Below are 18,043 nucleotides of genomic sequence, written 5' to 3'. Positions count from 1 at the left end.
CAGGATACCGGCCGGGTCCTGTTTTGCGTGACCCTTGGATTTGGGGAGGTGAACCCATGTTATTCTTGTCTTGTGGTTGTGGTGTTGTCAATGTTCTGGGTTGCAATGTTGGTACAATGTTGGTAACTCGTTGTGCAGGGGTTAACGTGCACTTTTTGGCAATGGTTTGGTGCCATAGCGTTAGAGGCTGTGACTTGGGGTCACGTTAGAGGCTGTGACTTGGGGTCATGTTAGGAGCTGGGTTACGGGAGACTGTGACCTGGGGTCACATGGTAGCTGGAGGTAGTAGGTGGTGGTAGCGGATGTTGTTGTTTTATCAAGTAGGGGGTTGTATCTGGGTAATAGACAATGTGGCTGTCTCTTTTATGGTGTTTAGTTTGGCCTAGTGGTGTTTTTCTGCTAGGAGTTTGTGGAACGTGGGACCATTTTGGGCTATTGTGCTTGTTGCTCAGGTTGGGAGCTTGTTTGTGCTCAAGCGTGGCAGGCTTGAGGCCTCGAGGGGCAGCTTGGGGCGGAAGAAGGTTTGTGCACTGGGGGTTCGGTAAGTTAGTTTTGTCACTATTGTTGGGATGTTAGGTGTGGCAGGCCTAGTTCCGAGGGGCAGCTCGGGACCGGTGGATGTTCGTTTTATTGTTTTTAGACCTTGAGGGTTTTTGGTCCTGTTATGGTGTTCCTTGTTGGGTTTTATGGTGTTTTGTTCCTTTTGGTAGGAAGGTAGGGATAGCGGTGTCTATGGACGTTTGGTGGGTTGGTTGTTGGTTAGTAGTGGAGTTCATGTGTGCCTGTGTAGGTGGAGTGCCAGATTAAGGGTCCGCGTTGAAGTTAATTTTGGTCGGACTGCGGTATAGTAGGGTAGATTTGATAGTTGCCTTAGAGGTACGGGTTCTTGCGGGTGATTGCGGACGTACTTGCTCTTTTACGTGTTGGCCACACGTTAGGTGTCAAGTATGGAGTTTAGTTAGTGTCTCGTGGTGAGGTTGGTTGATGTTCTCCGCTGTGAGGTTACGGGGGAAGAAGTGTTGTATTGTTGTCTTAAGTTTGCTGACCTTTACGGGGGGAGAAGTGGTGTATTGGGTTTGTTGGCCCTTTACGGGGGGAGAGGTGTTGTATTGGGTCTTGGTGGGTTCAAGTGATAGAATCCTGGAATGTGGTGCGTGTGTGACGTGCTGGTGTTAGATGAGTGGCAGTTGGAGATCATTAGCTTGCCGGATGGGGTGCCATGAACGTACAGGTGCTTGTTGTACGCATCATCTTTAATTATAACACAATGCTATTACCGTCACCATTGATGCTCTTGGGTTCAGCCATGTTGAATCTAGATAGGGGAGTACTGAAAACTAGTAGACCTGTTCCTTTGCTTTCAACTAGACTCCTCAACATCCAACCTATGGGGGTCAAACTTAATCAATCAACACTATCTCCCAGCTGACAAGGCAACGCTATTACTGTCGCCATTGATGTTTTTGAGTTAAGACATGCTGGTGTTCACTCTCCCTTGGAAGAGAAAGAGGGTCGGCTGCTACCAGCTGGCAGTGGTTACCTTCAATTCTACAACCACAAAATCCATATAGATCCTAGCCGCACTTTTACCATTTTGTCCTGGAACACCTGAGGCTTCTCCCACTTCACTGAACCTGAAGGTTTATTAGATAACCTCCCCCATTTTTGTGTATTGGCATTACAGGAAACCTGGCTCCAGGATAACTTGGAAATCGGCAGCCGCCATTCCATTCAAACTATGGCTACAAGGGGACTCAAGGGCGACCAAAAGGACGATTGATCATTAGTGTTGATAATACTTACCAAATCACCAAGATCAGCACTTCAGGCGACTCAGTGCTTGCTGATATTATTAATTGGGCCCCGAAGTGTGGCCATACAACTTCTCTATTAATCATCAACATTTATGATTTACTCCCGAGGCTTTATCATGCTAAACGGTCTTTGCACAGGTGTATCGCCAGAGTGATATACCAGAGTGACTGACAACAGTGCATCAATTATCGAGTATGTCTTTGTAAACATCAACATGTACCCAAATATGAAGGTCTTAACAAGAACAGAAAGTGACCATGTTCCCCTCCTCTCCTATATAAATGACACTGAGCCAGCTCATGATAGTGACCCCATCAGCAACTTACTATAAACCAAGGGTGAGTTGTAATCCAGGTAATATTAATAAGGCTGTTTGCTTGATCACTGATCTCAAATTAGATTCACAAGCCACTTGCAGTGCAGAGGCCTTAATCAACCGCAGCATCGCTTTCCTGCTAGCTGCATTGCAGAAGTGGGCCTGATTCAGAGGTGCATGTTAAAATGGAAAGGTGATGTGTCTCTGGGCCTGATTCAGATGTGCATGTTAAAATGGAAAAGTGCTGTGTCTCAGTAGAATGACACTTTTCCATGAGGAAATGAATTCTGATGTAATCCGAGAGTGGCAGCAATATATCAAGTCTTCCACTCCTGCAAAGTCAGGATTTACGGCATAGCAACAGCCTTGCCAACCACCTCACATGTAAGAAGCTGGCAAGCATGGACGTAGGACATGGGAGGACAAATCCCGCCCCACAATTTTAAGTGGGGGTATATAATGGCATTTATCCCCAAAGAATATGTAAGTGTTGTGCACAGTGCACTGCGTCTCTGCCACTGTCTGCAGTTGCATGCAGCGTGTGGATATAATTCTGCAGGCTGCAGCCGTCAGTGTGCAAAAGTACAAGTTCTGCAGACTGCAGGCTAAAAGTACTTCTGCTCGCTGAGTGCCGCGCGCCTGAGCATTTGGTTGCCCCTGCGCAGTGCACTGCTGCACAGCCTGCGTTTGTCCAGAGCGAAGTGGAGCAGCCAGGCAGCGACACGTGCTGACTGAGACTGAACAGGCTGGTGCCGGCCTCCGCGACAGCGTGTGGTTTTCGAGGGAGCCTAGAGAGAGACTCGACTCAAGCTAAGGTAAGTGAGTAGTAGTGTGTGTGTGTGATGTCATGTGATGTCGGAAGGGGGGTCGTCAGGTAACAGTTCCAGACCAATAGCGCCCACCCAAAGTCAATGGCACCCGGGCCCAGAATCGGGCCTGGGTATGCCACCAGTGAGGAGAGTGCAGAACGCATTGGGTGTCGCTGGTCCTGGCTGGCACTGTAATCAGAGCTTTTCCTCATCAGTGTGCCCACCCCAAGTAAGTCACTCACGTGGCTAAGGCAGGCTGCCATACATCACGGGCTGTAATTAAATCAAGGGCCCGGGTCCAAATCAACGTTCCCAGTGGTGGCGCGCGAAGGAGCACAGAGCTCTGCATAGCGCAACCATGCCCCGGGCCTTTCAGATCAAAAGCCAGAGGAAGTGGTGCATGCTCCCGGATGAGGAGAGGGGCGAGAAGGTCTACATACCAGTGAGCTTATTGCCGCCACCGCAGGAAGTGACAGATAAGTCGGTTGCAATGGGAGGGCTGGGTTTCTAGGCTTTCCTGGAAGGTAACGTTTTATGGCAAGGTCCGAACTTTACGCGCTCTCTCATGTCCTCCCCGCAAGTTCAACTGATCAAGAGTGTGGGGTAGAGGGCGTGACGGTGCAAATAAGCATCCTGGGGGAAAGTAACAGTTCACCGTAACTCGGTGCTCATGGCAGTATTAAAACACCAATGACAAACATTACATAGTGGTTTCTGAGCTAATAGACCACACATCACACTGGTCTGCTATCTCGTGCAGCTCTGCTTGGCTATGGGAGCAATTATTGATTTTATGTCAGTTGTTATGGTGTACAACCACTGTGCCACAAACAAAAATATAGGTAATGCCTGGTGCCTCCCAGGGACAAAAGCACACATCTAGGTAATGTGCGGTGCCTTGCTGGTGACAGAAGAGTCTAAAAGTAACGTATTCAGTCTGGAGTGGGCAGCCGACACCCACTGACTGTGAGGTGGTAGTTTGGTGGGGTCAAGCCCTGACCCAGGGAATGGGCACATTAAAGAGTTCCTTCTTTTTTTCACAGGCGTCCGTTTCTGAAGGAGAAAGATCCGTGGGGTTGATCTAACAACAGCATGAGCTTGACTTGTCGAGCTACCTGGCCGGCTATGTGTAAAAACTATTTGCAGAGCATTTAGATTCGGCCCAAATCAGCCACCAGATGTTTGCCCAAACCCTGCTTTTTTGTCAAATCCCTTTACTGCCGCACCTTCACTTCAAGCCTTAGGAGCCCTCCCCAACCCTTGAGATCCCGACTCCCCCTCCATGCTCGTGGACAAGCATTGGCAAGGCCAACAGTTTTGATGTGTGTGTAAGCATGAGATGGGCATTTGCCAGGGATTGCCATAACGGTACTACAAGATCATAAGACTGCAACAGCGGGCAAATGGTGTGAATGTCTGTGCATATGATTGCAGTGCCAGGCAAATGCCTATCTATTGCCTATAAAAGTGCCAACACTGTTGGCATTGCCAGGGCCTTTTTAAAGAGAAATTCAATGCAAGGAACAGATGCGAGGACCAATATTTTTGGGATGTTAAAGGAAGCCTTTGCTTTCCATTCTGCATCACATTGCCTTCTGGTGCTTCTGGTAACTATAGGGCTGTAAGTCTGGGTTTCCAGGTAGCCACATTGGAAATGGGCCTGGTGGGCTCCACACCAACAAACCATCCAATTAACTGCAGAGCAGGTCAGTGTTACGCGACAACAAAGACAGTGGTAGAGGACAGCAAGCGTAGGGTAACGTGTGTTTGCATGCCGATAGGACGTGACATGCGCTGCTCTGGGATAGGTCCAAGCTTAATTTGCATATGGCTGCAGTCTGCAACCGTTCTGTAATGGCACAGAAGAACTAAAAACGATGGCACGAAATGCTGCCCACTTGAATTGTTAAAACGGTGCAGTTTTTTGGTGCCCCGAGTGCATGGTAGGTGCTGTGCGAAACCGAATGTGTAAGATTGATAAACCTGCGGTTGCACGTTCGGGATCCTGGCAGCCGGACAGACTCTGTCTTTCACCCTTCTGAGGTCGATACTTTCAGGCCGCTTTTCCTTGTGTGATAATAACAGCAATTGTCTAGTGGGCGTGCGAGGTTGGGCACGAACCCTCGCACTTGGGAACAGTCGCAGTCCCCACAGACAAATCTGCAGCTATAGGTTACCCTGAGGGAAGGCTGAGCACGGCCGCGCGCCCAGTGAAATGGCCTTAGAAAAGAGCCCATTAAACGAACCGCTGCAGATCATGGAATTAAATAATTCACGCCCAGGGATTCTACATTTATACAAAATAAATCGACCTTAATTATAAATTCCTCTCAGCCTCATGGAGCCTCACCATTACGGAACCCAGGGTCTTTAGGTCCTTTAATCACTGCTTACTCAGTAGAAGTTCTGTCCCATTCAGCCGCAGCACATCCAGAATGCTGCCAAAACACACTTGCCTACACCAGCCTATGCCAGCTCCCAAAGATTGTGGGCACACAGCTGAGAAACAGATGTTGCAGCTGCCAATGCTCTATTGGTGTAATCAAAATGTCGGAACAGGGTCTCCTTTCAACCACTCGATTTATAAGCACTATCTGTGTCCTTCACTGACGTCCTGGTAAAAACAAACATTGGCAAAGCCAGCAGTTTTGGCTTGTGTACAAATATTAGGCATTTGCCAAGCACTGCTGTTAGACGCTCAGGTACTCACACCACAAGTGACTTTGCTGACTCAAAACCCAAACTGTTGGCATTGCCAATGCTTGTTCTTTTTCAAATCAAATAGGATAAAATCAATGGAAGAAGATATTGGGCCGTTGTTTCCGGACCGGTAAACTATGAGTCCTGCAGGTGGGTGGTGTTACTCCCGCCAGGTGTTACCTGGCGGGAGTAACGCCACCCGCCTGCAGACGGAAATGGAAACACTGGCACCGTTAATTACGGTGCCAGTGTTTCTACACTCCCCATTCCCATGGAGTCCTATGGGAATCCATGGGAATAGGGAGTAACGGAATGGCAGCTCCGGAATTACAGGACCGCTGGGGCTGTAATGCCCCGGTAAATCCGGCAAGTCTGGAGCAGGTAATTCATTCCAGGTCCGGTGGCAACCTGCCGGTTTTTCCAGCACGGTTACCACCGGACTTGGAATGAGGCCCATTGTGTGAGTAAATGTACTCTATTGGTGAAAGTAAGATGCAAGCACTTAGACGTGGGACTTCAAAAATAAGTTATTGACAGTAGAATAAACATCTGCAAAAAAATCCTTATAATAAAAGAGGCTTTATATATTGTGGGATAGGGGATGCAGGTATAGGGGAACCTGAGGCTGAACAGGGCATTTCCTGTATATGGGGAACCCTCGCAGCCCTACTTTACGTGACACTAATGCAGGTTTTGGCTAATGGGTGTGCTGATATTCTGCTCACGTGTGCGGGCAACAAGAGGCCTGGAGTGTAGGAAAATGCATTATCCTGGACCATGTGCTTTGGTTGGATTGAGCCCGCTAGCCCAGGAGCCGAGATTGAAACCGCTCCGGTGGTTCAACCGCGGCAGTTTGGTGGTGCTCAGGCACCTCAAACAGGAAGGTGACTCTGTGACTCATGTTCCTTTCCTATGACCGAGTGTCACTGCAGGAGCCTCATGCCGCCTCACCTACTGGTGACTCTCTGTGACTCATGTTCCTTTCCTATGACCGAGTGTCACTGCAGGGGACTCAAGCTGCCTCACCTACTGGTGACTCTCTGTGACTCATGTTGCTTTCCTATGACCGAGTGTCACTGCAGGGGACTCAAGCTGCCTCACCTACTGGTGACTCTCTGTGACTCATGTTGCTTTCCTATGACCGAGTGTCACTGCAGGGGACTCATGCCGCCTCACCTACTGGTGACTCTCTGTGACTCATGTTCCTTTCCTATGACCGAGTGTCACTGCAGGAGCCTCATGCCGCCTCACCTACTGGTGACTCTCTGTGACTCATGTTCCTTTCCTATGACCGAGTGTCACTGCAGGGGACTCAAGCTGCCTCACCTACTGGTGACTCTCTGTGACTCATGTTGCTTTCCTATGACCGAGTGTCACTGCAGGGGACTCAAGCTGCCTCACCTACTGGTGACTCTCTGTGACTCATGTTGCTTTCCTATGACCGAGTGTCTCTGCAGGGGACTCATACCGCCTCACCTGCTGGTGACTCTCTGTGACTCATGTTCTGTTCCTATGACCGAGTGTCACTGCAGGGGACTCAAGCTGCCTCACCTGACAGTGACTCCTGAGATCCAGGAGGACTCATGGAGGGTTAGTTTGGGATTTGTAAATCACAAGTACTCACGTTCACAGGATTTCACGTATCTCCAATCTGAAAGTAAGAAGAAAATTAAGGGTTTGTGAAATCAGACAAAGCAGCGAGACATTGAAGTATGTTAAATATAATATATTTATTACCATTAATGGAACTTACCCATTTCTGCAGGAAATGTTTCTGTAATAAAAGAAAAACAAGTGATGCATTAGATCCCAAACGTTTTTACTGTAAAACATAACCCAGTACTCCCTGCCCTTCCCCTAATGCCTCCCCTCCACCTCCCCCCACTGCACCCCCCACTCCCTGCCCTTCCCCTAATGCCGCCCCTCCACCTCCCACCACTGCACCCCCACTCCCTGCCCTTCCCCTAATGCCTCCTCTCCAGCACCCACCACTGCACCCACACTCCCTGCCCTTCCCCTAATGTCTCCCCTCCAGCTCCCACCCCTGCACCCCCACTCCCTGCCCTTCCCCTAATGCCACCCCCTAGCTCCCGCCACTGCACCCCGACTCCCTGCCTTTCCTCTAATGCCCCCTCTAGCTTCCACCACTGCACCCCCACTCCTTGCCCTTCCCCAATGCCTCCTCTCCAGCTCCCACCACTGCACCCCCACTCCCTGCCCCAATGCCTCCCCTCCAGCTCCCACCAATGCACCTCCCACTCCCTGCCCTTCCCCTAATGCCGCCCCTCCACCTCCCACCACTGCACCCCCACTCCCTGCCCTTCCCCTAATGCCTCCTCTCCAGCACCCACCACTGCACCCACACTCCCTGCCCTTCCCCTAATGTCTCCCCTCCAGCTCCCACCCCTGCACCCCCACTCCCTGCCCTTCCCCTAATGCCACCCCCTAGCTCCCGCCACTGCACCCCGACTCCCTGCCTTTCCTCTAATGCCTCCCCCCAACTCCCACCACTGTACCCCCACTCCCTGCCCTTCCCCTAATGCCTCCCCTCCAGCTCCCACCACTGCACCCCCACTCCCTGCCCTTCCCCCAACGCCTCCCCTCCAGCTCCCATCAATGCACCCCCGCTCCCTGCTCTTCCCCTAATGCCCCACCATCTAGCTCCCACCACTGCAACCCCCACTCCCTGCCCTTCGCCCAATGCCTCCCCTCCAGCTCCCAGCAGTGCACCCCCACTCCCTGCCCTTCCCCTAATGCCTCCTCTCCAGCACCCACCACTGCACCCCCACTCCCTGCCCTTCTTCTAATGCCTCCCCTCCAGCTCACACCACTGCACCCCCACTCCCTGCCCTTCCCCTAATGTCTCCCCTCCAGCTCCCACCCCTGCACCCCCACTCCCTGCCCTTCCCCTTATCCCTCCCCTCCAGCTCCCACCACTGCACCCCACTCCATGCCCTTCCTCTAATGCCTCCCCTCCAGCTAACACCACTGCACCCCCACTCCCTGCCCTTCCCCTAATGCCTCCCCTCCAGCTCCCACCACTGCACCCCCACTCCCTGCCCTTCCCCTAATGCCACCCCCCTAGCTCCCGCCACTGCACCCCGACTCCCTGCCTTTCCTCTAATGCCCCCTCTAGCTTCCACCACTGCACCCCCACTCCTTGCCCTTCCCCAATGCCTCCTCTCCAGCTCCCACCACTGCACCCCCACTCCCTGCCCTTCCCCTAATGCCTCCCCTCCAGCTCCCACTATGCACCCCTACTCCCTACCCTTCCCCTAATGCCTCCCCCCCAGCTCCCACCACTGCACCCCCACTCCCGGCCCTTCCCCTAATGCCTCCCCTCCAGCTCCCACCACTGCACCACCACTCCCTGCCCTTCCCCTAATGCCTCCCCCCAAATCCCACCACTGTACCCCCCCTCCCTGCCCTTCCCCTAATGCCTCCCCTCCAGCTCCCACCACTGCACCCCCACTCCCTGCCCTTCCCCCAACGCCTCCCCTCCAGCTCCCATCAATGCACCCCCGCTCTTCCCCTAATGCCCCCCCATCTAGCTCCCACCACTGCAACCCCCACTCCCTGCACTTCCCCTAATGCCTCCCCTCCAGCTCCCACCACTGCACCCCCACTCCCGGCCCTTCCCCTAATGCCCCCCCATCTAGCTCCCACCACTGCAACCCCCACTCCCTGCCCTTCGCCCAATGCCTCCCCTCCAGCTCCCACCACTGCACCCCCACTCCCTGCCCTTCCCCTAATGCCTTCCCTCCAGCTCCCACCACTGCACCCCACCACCCTGTGTGTCCAATTGTCATGTTTTGGCTTGTCCTCCCCGGCACCCCATAGGGCAGGTCACACACCCACAGATCTCACTCTTTCAGAGCTTAACATTCTCAGCACACAGTAAAGGACCAGGGAAAAGAGCATTAAGATCAGAGATAATGTAGCCTCTTTATTGGGTCAGGCGTATCATGCCACTATATCTGATAAAAGGGCTGAAAGTACCGCGGGCAAATCGTTCGCATGAGAAAGGTGCAAACTACCAAAAGTGTGCACCTTTCTCATGCGAACACACAGACATTCTCACGCACACACAACACACCCATAAACCCCCCCACCCACACCCGCAGCACACCCCCACCCACACCCCCAACATAAACAAACCCCACTTACCTGCATCTTCACGCTGGGTTCCTGCAGCGCCAGTCCCCTTTCACTTCCGTGATCGGAACCGGTGCTGCAGGGTCCTTTTCTTTTTTTTTTTTAAACGGGGGCTGAGGGGGTGTCCCCCGCAACCCCTGCTCACTATACCATGAAGTATAGTGAGTGGGGCAATGCGGGGGACACCCCCGCAGCCCCCGTTTTTATTTTTACAATGCTACCACCAAAGATTAGAACTTTTGGTGTTCGAACCTTTGGTGGTAGCATTTTTAGAACTTATGGTCAATGCGACCATTTGTTTTCGGTCATTTCGTCCTAAACCGATAAAAGGACCTCCTATTTTGAACGCAATACTGGCTCAGTGTCCTTGCAAGCAATACTTCGGGGGGATTTCAAAGTGACCCTGAGGTATTGCATTACGCCCTACCTGTGCATCTCTCAAATCCGAAGGATTGAAATTGACTGCATTGGGAGAGTAACTTTGTGCATTAGAACAAACGTACCCTATTACCCCAACACCACAAGCCCTAAAGGCGTCAATGCTAAGTTTCAGGCTCTAGCCGACCGGGAAGCTAAATTATTGTCTGAGCCGGTCCAAGTCCAGAAGTCTGGGAAGCCGATATGCCTGAGACATTGTTGGCCAGACTGTTGTGTCACGAGTACAGTATGACCTACTATTCAGAGGCCAAGGGGTCCCTGATGCAGCGCTCTCAGGATATAAATAATGTCTTTATTGGCCTTTTGGGGTTCTCTAATCAGGAAACATGGTCTACTGAGGCTGTCCACTGAGGTGGTAAAGATGGATCTTCAGAATCAGCCCTATGGATAGATTCTGAGAGGCCCCCCTACTCTGGTGACCAGGACGACACTAATGTCTAGCCAAACTCTATCAAGGTAGTGTGACTGGGCAGTAAGGCCTAGACTTGGGAGACTGTGGGTGGTGATGGGTTCAATTAAGCACACACAAAGCACTCTAATAACTCAAGTGAGGCAGAATGTATACAAATGCACTCCTATTTATTAGGCCTTGAACCAACTCTTATCAATGATAATCACAGGGAAGCAAAACCACTAACCGTACACTATCAACATATGTACATGCGTCATTACGACCTCCAACACATGGTATAGGACGACAACAGCCCTTGCAGCCGTTCCTGCAGAACCGTTCAGTTTCCACTGCAGGAAGGGGAGGGTCCAAGCCGCACATATTCTACCGGATCGGTCTTTTCACCACAATACTTCTGACCGAAATAAAATCTCTTTTCATTTTTGCAACACATTTTTCTTAATGAAAGAAGTCTTTTGGCACGTCTCCTTTTAATATCAACAACCGTTTGGTTTATTTTTTCTGCATTATAATTTATTTTAAAGTTGTATTCCTCCCTTCTCTAAAGTAAAATGGTAAAAGACTGGTTAGCCTTTTATTGTCCCCTTCTAACTTCTCCCCCTCCCCTTCTTTAATGATTTGTGTCAGTCCTTCCGTTTATCCTTTTTTAGGAGTTATTTTGACTTACTAAATTAAATATTTACAGTAATTTTCCAATTAATCTGTTTTCACACCACTATATATTTTGCTAGATTTGATGAGTTTTATGTACAACTCAACGAGTGCATTATCAGTGAAATGTATATGCATTTAGTGTGTTCATCCAGTCATGGATGACCGGTTCATTTCTTATAATCGACCCCTCAAAAAACATGTTTTTACCTCTCGGGAACCCCACCAATCAAATACTCATCCAATCAAACAATCATCCAATCAAACACTCATCCAATCAATCACTCATCCAATCAATCACTCATCCAATCAAACACTCATCCAATCATGGCTCATCCAATCAAACACTCATCCATGGCTAACTGGCATGGACCTCAAAGAGTTATTGCCGAAGCTATCCCCAAGTGACAAAAATTCCCCGACGGCTTGGTAGCAACTAGCAGGACTGCACACAATCAAATCTTTCTGGCCAGCCTCGGGTTTCAGGCCTGCAGTAGTCCCCAGTTCTAGGCCACCTGGAAGTGGAAACGTACTCCTCTCTGACCCTCCCCCTCAACCCTCGCACCACACGAATCATCGGCATCAAACAGTTTGACTGCATTTCCCCCAACCTTTCTAACGGCCCAAAACATCTTTAAAATAGCCTACATTACATACAAGGCTGTGGTAACCCAGCCACACCGGTACCTAGCCAAGGAACTGGCCACATTAAGAAGCCAGAGCAATTCCAGATGCCACATCTTTGCAAGACTGGAAATAAATAAATGCCCAAAAGCAAAGAAACAGGAAGAGGAAGATCTCCCATTATGCGCCAGCACTGTGGCACACGACCCTAACCCACCTCCACACAGCACCATTATGCCTGCAGTTTACAAAAAAACAGAAGACCTTGCTATATACAAAATTTCTCTAAACACTTGGTGCAGCAGGTAATAGCATTCAGGGTATGCGGCTCTCGGCCTCACCTGGACTCGACCATTGTGGCGCTCTCCATTGCTTGCTATCTACCTGTGCCCGATACAAGTACAAGAATGCTGACATATTGGTTTTTCATTGAGCTGTGCATATTTACATGTATTTCAATTAAATAAGTGCGTTGAGATGGTTGGAAGAGCCTTCCCTATCAGCATCACCTCTTGGGTGGGCCTGGACTCATATCTACCTTTTAATTCCGTGAGCTTCTCCTGCAGGTGGGCATGTCGCGTGGTGCTCAGCAGCGGCGTCTCCATTCCAGGGGCATCTTCCTGGGGCTTCAGAGCCTTCACTTCACTGCACCTGAGAATTATAGAAAGATGCTGTATATAACCCTCGGCCTCCAGTGACAAGTAAGAGTAAAGGGGGTCTAAACGGTGAGATAAGGGGGAGGAAAAAGAGACCCCATTCCTAAAGATGGAAGGAGGAGACGGTGGGCTCGGGATCTCTACATTCTGATACATTTTGAATAAGAGATCCCTGGGTAGGACAGGGTGGGTTTGTGAATCTCTACATTTTGATACATTCTGAATGAGAGACCCCCAGGGAGGAGAGGATGGTGTGAGAAACCTGAAGGTGTCTCACTTATTAGTCCCCAGAGATCTGTCATCCAGGTGGCCAGGACACGGCCATCGCTATCGGATCCAGTTGCTGGTGCGGGAGGATCACATGGGTGAGGGGTCTTCGGGGAGTGGAAGTGGGACACTGAAGGGTGAGATGCGGTATCCCCTTCCTTATAACACCTTTTCCCCATCCTACTCTGTAGGATATCTATAAACTCAACCTCTCCCCTTTTTTGACACAAACATGTTCTCACAGACCGATTACCATGAAAGACAACGGACTAACATCAGAGACGTATACCTGACATGTCCCAAACAAGGGTCAGGCAGAATCAGGCAATTGGCGATAACTACACACACCCGACTGCCTTTTCCCTTCCCCATGGGGATAAAAGGCAGAGCACGAGAACACACTCTGAGCAAGGCCAAGTGCATGAGGAAGCAGCGATTCCAGGACGCAGGTCAAAAGAAGGAGAAAGGTGGCGAGACCTGAAAGTACATCAAGGAGGGAGTTGCCCATGCCCTTTTCAATCCAGACCCACAAAGCCTCTGACAAAAGAAATATAAGGCCGGGAATCGCAGTTGGCGAATGGTGTGACGGATGTCAGTGGTATATGGAACACTCCCGCACTGATTACCAGGGCGGGGAGATGAGGTTGCCATCGTGGTACCGTCCTTGACTACAGCAGCAAAAGAAACACCAACGAGTTCAGCAAAGCCGGTGAGTCGGAAGAACCTGATAAGGGGCCTCACTGTGTTAGGCTCAAAGTTGCAGTGGCAACATTAAGAAGATTAAAGGTACAAAGCTCATTTGTGATCGATTTGGTACCAGAGATAGAATGGTCCGGCGTCTCATGGGCACTCATTCGGAGGCCTCGGGCTGTTACCATCTGTCCTGAACAAAGACTGTGTTGAACGTAAAAGATATAGAAACAACAAGTACCAGGAGGCCTTAGGGAAGGTCGAAGTGAGGTGTCAAGGTGGCCATACAAGGGTCCAGCCAAATCCCTTGTACAATCGAAAGTCTTTGACACGTTGTTAAATGTTTAAGTATCCGAGGGAATTGTGAAACAGGCGTTTGTGCCCGACTGAGGGAAATGCTGTGGCAACCCGTGGGTGTGTGAAACCCGCACTTGTTATAGACACTAAGAGCGACCCAGCGAGACGTGATCGCCCTTCGGAAGTCTATGTGAGTGAAGTTGGCAAGTGCTTTAGAAGGTCTGAGCACGGATGAGGGAGACCTAAACTAGCTGGATGTTTAAAAAGAGATTGAGACTCTCTCATACTACAAGTAAAGAGATTGTAATTGAAAATGCAGCAGATTGTGATGGCAAACGTGAACCCGACTGAGGGATGTCCACAGTGAGTGGTTGGTCTGAGCCCGACTCAGGGAGGCTAACGTTGTGAGAAGGATAGGAGTCCAGCTGAGGGGGATCCACGGGTGAGGACTAATCGCTCGACGTAAAGAGAAATAGAAGGAACCTTTGTTTTGTCGTTTTGTGATACATCAGGCCCTCTGAAGCCAGGGACATTGCATGAAAGAGTCTTGGACACAGACGGTCCTGATATAAAAAGAAAAGGAACTGTAACGGTGTGCTTTAGAAGCCCAGGAGTGTGCTGCGCTCACGAGTCCCGTCTTGCCCCGTGCTAGAAAACGTGGGGAAGGGAGACCCCGGCAATAACATCCTGACTTATTATTTTGTAAACACTTCTTTCTTTCTTGTGAACATTATCCCACACATAGTTTGTAACATAGCAGTAAGGATTGGCAATAGGTTTCTTGGTATAGGCCTTTTATATTTGACTAGACTCCACTTGGACAGTATTATTATTATTTGATGGTCGTAGCTTGCACCCATCTTAGAATTAGGTTTAGATAAGGCGTATATCTCACCCATTTTACAGTTTAATAAACACCATTGAACTGTGATCACTTGTGTCTGTTTTGCTTTGATACCAGGCCTTTCTTACAGTGGGCATAGGGATATCTACATGCAGATACATTCTGAATGAGAGACCCCCGGGGATGAGAGGGTGGGCTCAGGGATATCTATATTCTGATACATTCTGAATGAGAGACCACCTGGGAGGAGTGGGTGGGCACAGAGATCTCTACATTCTGATATATTCTGAATGAGAGACCCCCGGGGAGGAGTGGGTGGGCACAGAGATCTCTACATTAAGATACATTCTGAATGAGAGACTCCCGGGGAGGAGTGGGTGGGCACAGAGATCTCTACATTCCGATACATTCTGAATGAGAGACCCCCGCGGAGGAGTGGGTGGGCACAGAGATCTCTACATGATACATTCTGAATGAGAGACCCCCTGGGAGGAGAGGGTGGGCCCAGGAATCGCTACATTCTGATACATTCTGAATGAGAGACCCCCGGGGATGAGAGGGTGGGCTCAGGGATATCTATATTCTGATACATTCTGAATGAGAGACCCCCTGGGAGGAGAGGGTGGGCACAGAGATCTCTACATTCTGATACATTCTGAATGAGAGACCCCCGGGGAGGAGTGGGTGGGCACAGAGATCTCTACATGATACATTCTGAATGAGAGACCCCCTGGGAGGAGAGGGTGGGCTCAGGAATCTCTACATGATACATTCTGAATGAGAGACCCCCTGGGGAGGAGAGGGTGGGCTCAGGAATCTCTACATTCTGATACATTTTGAAGGAGAGACCCCTGGGGGGGGAAGAGGGTGGGCTCAGGAATCTCTACATGATACATTCTGAATGGGAGAACCCCTGGGGAGGAGAGGGCGGGCGCAGGAATCACTACATGATACATTCTGAATGGGAGACCCCCTGGGGAGGAGAGGGTGGGCTTAGAAATCTCTACATGATACATTTTGAAGTAGAGACCCCCTGGGAGGGAGAGGGTGGGCTCAGGAATCTCTACATGATACATTTTGAAGGAGAGACCCCCTGGGAGGGAGAGGGTGGGCCCAGGAATCTCTACATGACACATTTTGAAGGAGAGACCCCTGGGGGGGGGGGGGCTCAGGAATCTCTACATGATACATTTTGAAGGAGAGACCCCTGGGAGGAGAGGGCGGGCCCAGGAATCGCTACATTCCGAATGAGAGACCCCCGGGAAGTAGAGGGTGGGCTCAGGAATCTCTACATGATACGTTTTGAAGGAGAGACCCCCCAGGGAGGATAGGGTGGGCTCAGGAATCTCTACATGCTGATACATTCTGAATGAGAGACCCCCTGGGAGGAGTGGGTGGGCACAGAGATCTCTACATTCTGATAAATTCTGAATGAGAGACCCCCGCAGAGGAGAGGGTGGGCTCAGGAATCTCTACATGATACGTTTTGAAGGAGAGACCCCCCAGGGAGGATAGGGTGGGCTCAGGAATCTCTACATGATACATTCTGAATGAGAGATGCCCAGGAGGAGAGGGAGGGCTCGGGGATATCTACATTCTGATAGAATTGGGGGGTAAAGGGAGGATTGCCCCCGTTCGTATTGCTTCACTTTCATATCTTTATGTTTAAATACTAATGGCGAGATTTGGGGGGGTCAACTTTTTGGTAAATTAAGTGTAAGTTTATGAGGTTGAGATTTCGGTAGGTGATCATTTCAAGACGACTTTTAGGACAGGTGAGATTGTAGTAGGTGATTAAAAGACATAGATCACTTTTTGCCATATACTTTTAATTGTATTTGTTTACTGCCAATTTTTCACTGAGGTGGGGGTTGGTAGGGGAGAGGGTGGCGGGCTGGGGGGGGGGGGGCAGGGATATTAATGGGCCTACACCCATCCTTTACAGAAAGAAGCAGTGAAAATCATATCGGTGATGAAAAATGCCCGGTAAAAACCCATAGAAATGTTGGGTGGAATTTAACTTCACAATTCCTGGGATGAGAGCGGTGCCTTTAAAGATACCTCTCTTCCAAGTCATTCCCAGGAAAAAACTGCCAGGGACATTTTCATGGACACTAATAGGGAGAGCTAACTTCCCATTAACTATCTGAAGGGAAGTGTTAGCGACAGGGAACGTCTTAAGGGGGCACTAGATAACTTAGTGGCCTGCAGAGGACTATTTGTTAGAACCTCTGGCCCAAAGAAAGTGCTGTCAATAACAGTGGCACTGGAAGTAGTGTCTCTGATTCCAGTGGTAGGGTGGCTGTGCACTATAATGGAATAGACATACTACGTATTGGAGGGAAATACCCCTCTCCCTGTCCCCTTTCTGGGGCTTGACCCTCCCACATTAAGCAAAGCTGAAGACATCTCTGGGATGTCTGCACAAGGGCAAGTCTCCCAGTGCCCAGAGGCCATGCTTTAGGCACTCTGCTCAGCAGGCTTTTTAGGACAGCTAGGCTGACCTCTGGGATGGTCAGTTTTTCTACAGTCCCAGCAGGTGCTAGGGAGTCTGGGAATTACTGAGGAACCACCACTCACCTTTGGGTTAGTGGTGCCATCCTTCTTTTTGGACCCAGCCACGAGGGGTTACCCACTTCTACTTTGAGGCCCTGTAAGAAGGGAGAATGTTGGCCGGCCTTACCTGTCCCCTGATCACTGTGGTGAACTCGGTGAGAGACCCACAAGTCAGCCATCTTTGCTAGTTCCCTTGGATCAGTGATGATGGAATTAGCTAAGTGCTAATACAAGTCAGGGAAGCAAGCATACAGGGGTATATATATTTTTAAATCACACATAGAAATGCTATATCTCCCAGAAGTTAAGATGGAGCCGGGGTCTGTAGTGTGTAATAAATGTGAGGAACAGAGGACAACTACTGGGATAAAAGTGAGTCCACATTGAGGGCACATCAAGGCAAGAGGAGACATACCTGCTCAAGACACTCTTCACATCCTAGAGAGAGAAAGAGAAAGAGGACAAGATAAATAGTCATCCCACATTGTTCTAAACGTTGATTTCCATTTTACAGAGGCCCTGAGCTGTGATTCAAGGAAAGAGTTAGGTTGCTGCATTATCTAGTCTAGGAATCAGTTGAACCTTCTGGGACGTTTCTGGTCAAACAATGCAAAGCTGCGGATCACAAAATCAGACACAGACCCACCCCCTATCTGGTGTTTCTGAGTAATGGAAGCAAAACGTCACCCAAAACCTTGAAGGTGACCTACAGTCCTCTCGCTTTAAAGCCATATCCTGGGGTTTCTAAACAGTTTCTTCTGAGCTGCTGGTTTTGCTGACACACTCTGCCAGCTTGGACATGGTTCCCTGTAC

General features: G+C 50.0%; 2 protein-coding genes across 3 annotated transcripts in view; both read right to left on the bottom strand.

Moving 5' to 3' along the window:
• Nucleotides 1-7,292, bottom strand: part of LOC138521932 (uncharacterized) — a 101,992-nt gene extending 94,700 nt beyond the window's left edge. For both annotated transcript variants that reach the window (XR_011283179.1, XM_069635108.1), the window contains exon 1: nt 7,265-7,292. The gene's annotated coding sequence lies outside the window, so the exon portion shown is untranslated. The remainder of the gene's footprint in view (nt 1-7,264) is intronic.
• Nucleotides 7,293-12,375: 5,083 nt separating this feature from the next.
• The window catches only part of LOC138520554 (E3 ubiquitin-protein ligase TRIM39-like), a 34,214-nt gene continuing 28,546 nt past the window's right edge, over nt 12,376-18,043 (bottom strand). The window contains exons 4-5 of the mRNA XM_069632895.1: nt 17,646-17,668; nt 12,376-12,571 (exon numbers count right to left, since the gene is read on the bottom strand). Coding sequence (XP_069488996.1) covers nt 12,376-12,571; nt 17,646-17,668 — 219 coding nt within the window. The remainder of the gene's footprint in view (nt 12,572-17,645; nt 17,669-18,043) is intronic.

The sequence above is a fragment of the Ambystoma mexicanum genome, chromosome 13, assembly GCF_040938575.1.
Source record: "Ambystoma mexicanum isolate Mex_15411 chromosome 13, UKY_AmexF1_1, whole genome shotgun sequence".
NCBI classification, from domain to species: domain Eukaryota; kingdom Metazoa; phylum Chordata; class Amphibia; order Caudata; family Ambystomatidae; genus Ambystoma; species Ambystoma mexicanum.
Note: the sequence above shows the minus strand (reverse complement) of the source record. Positions and strands in the feature narration are given on the sequence as shown.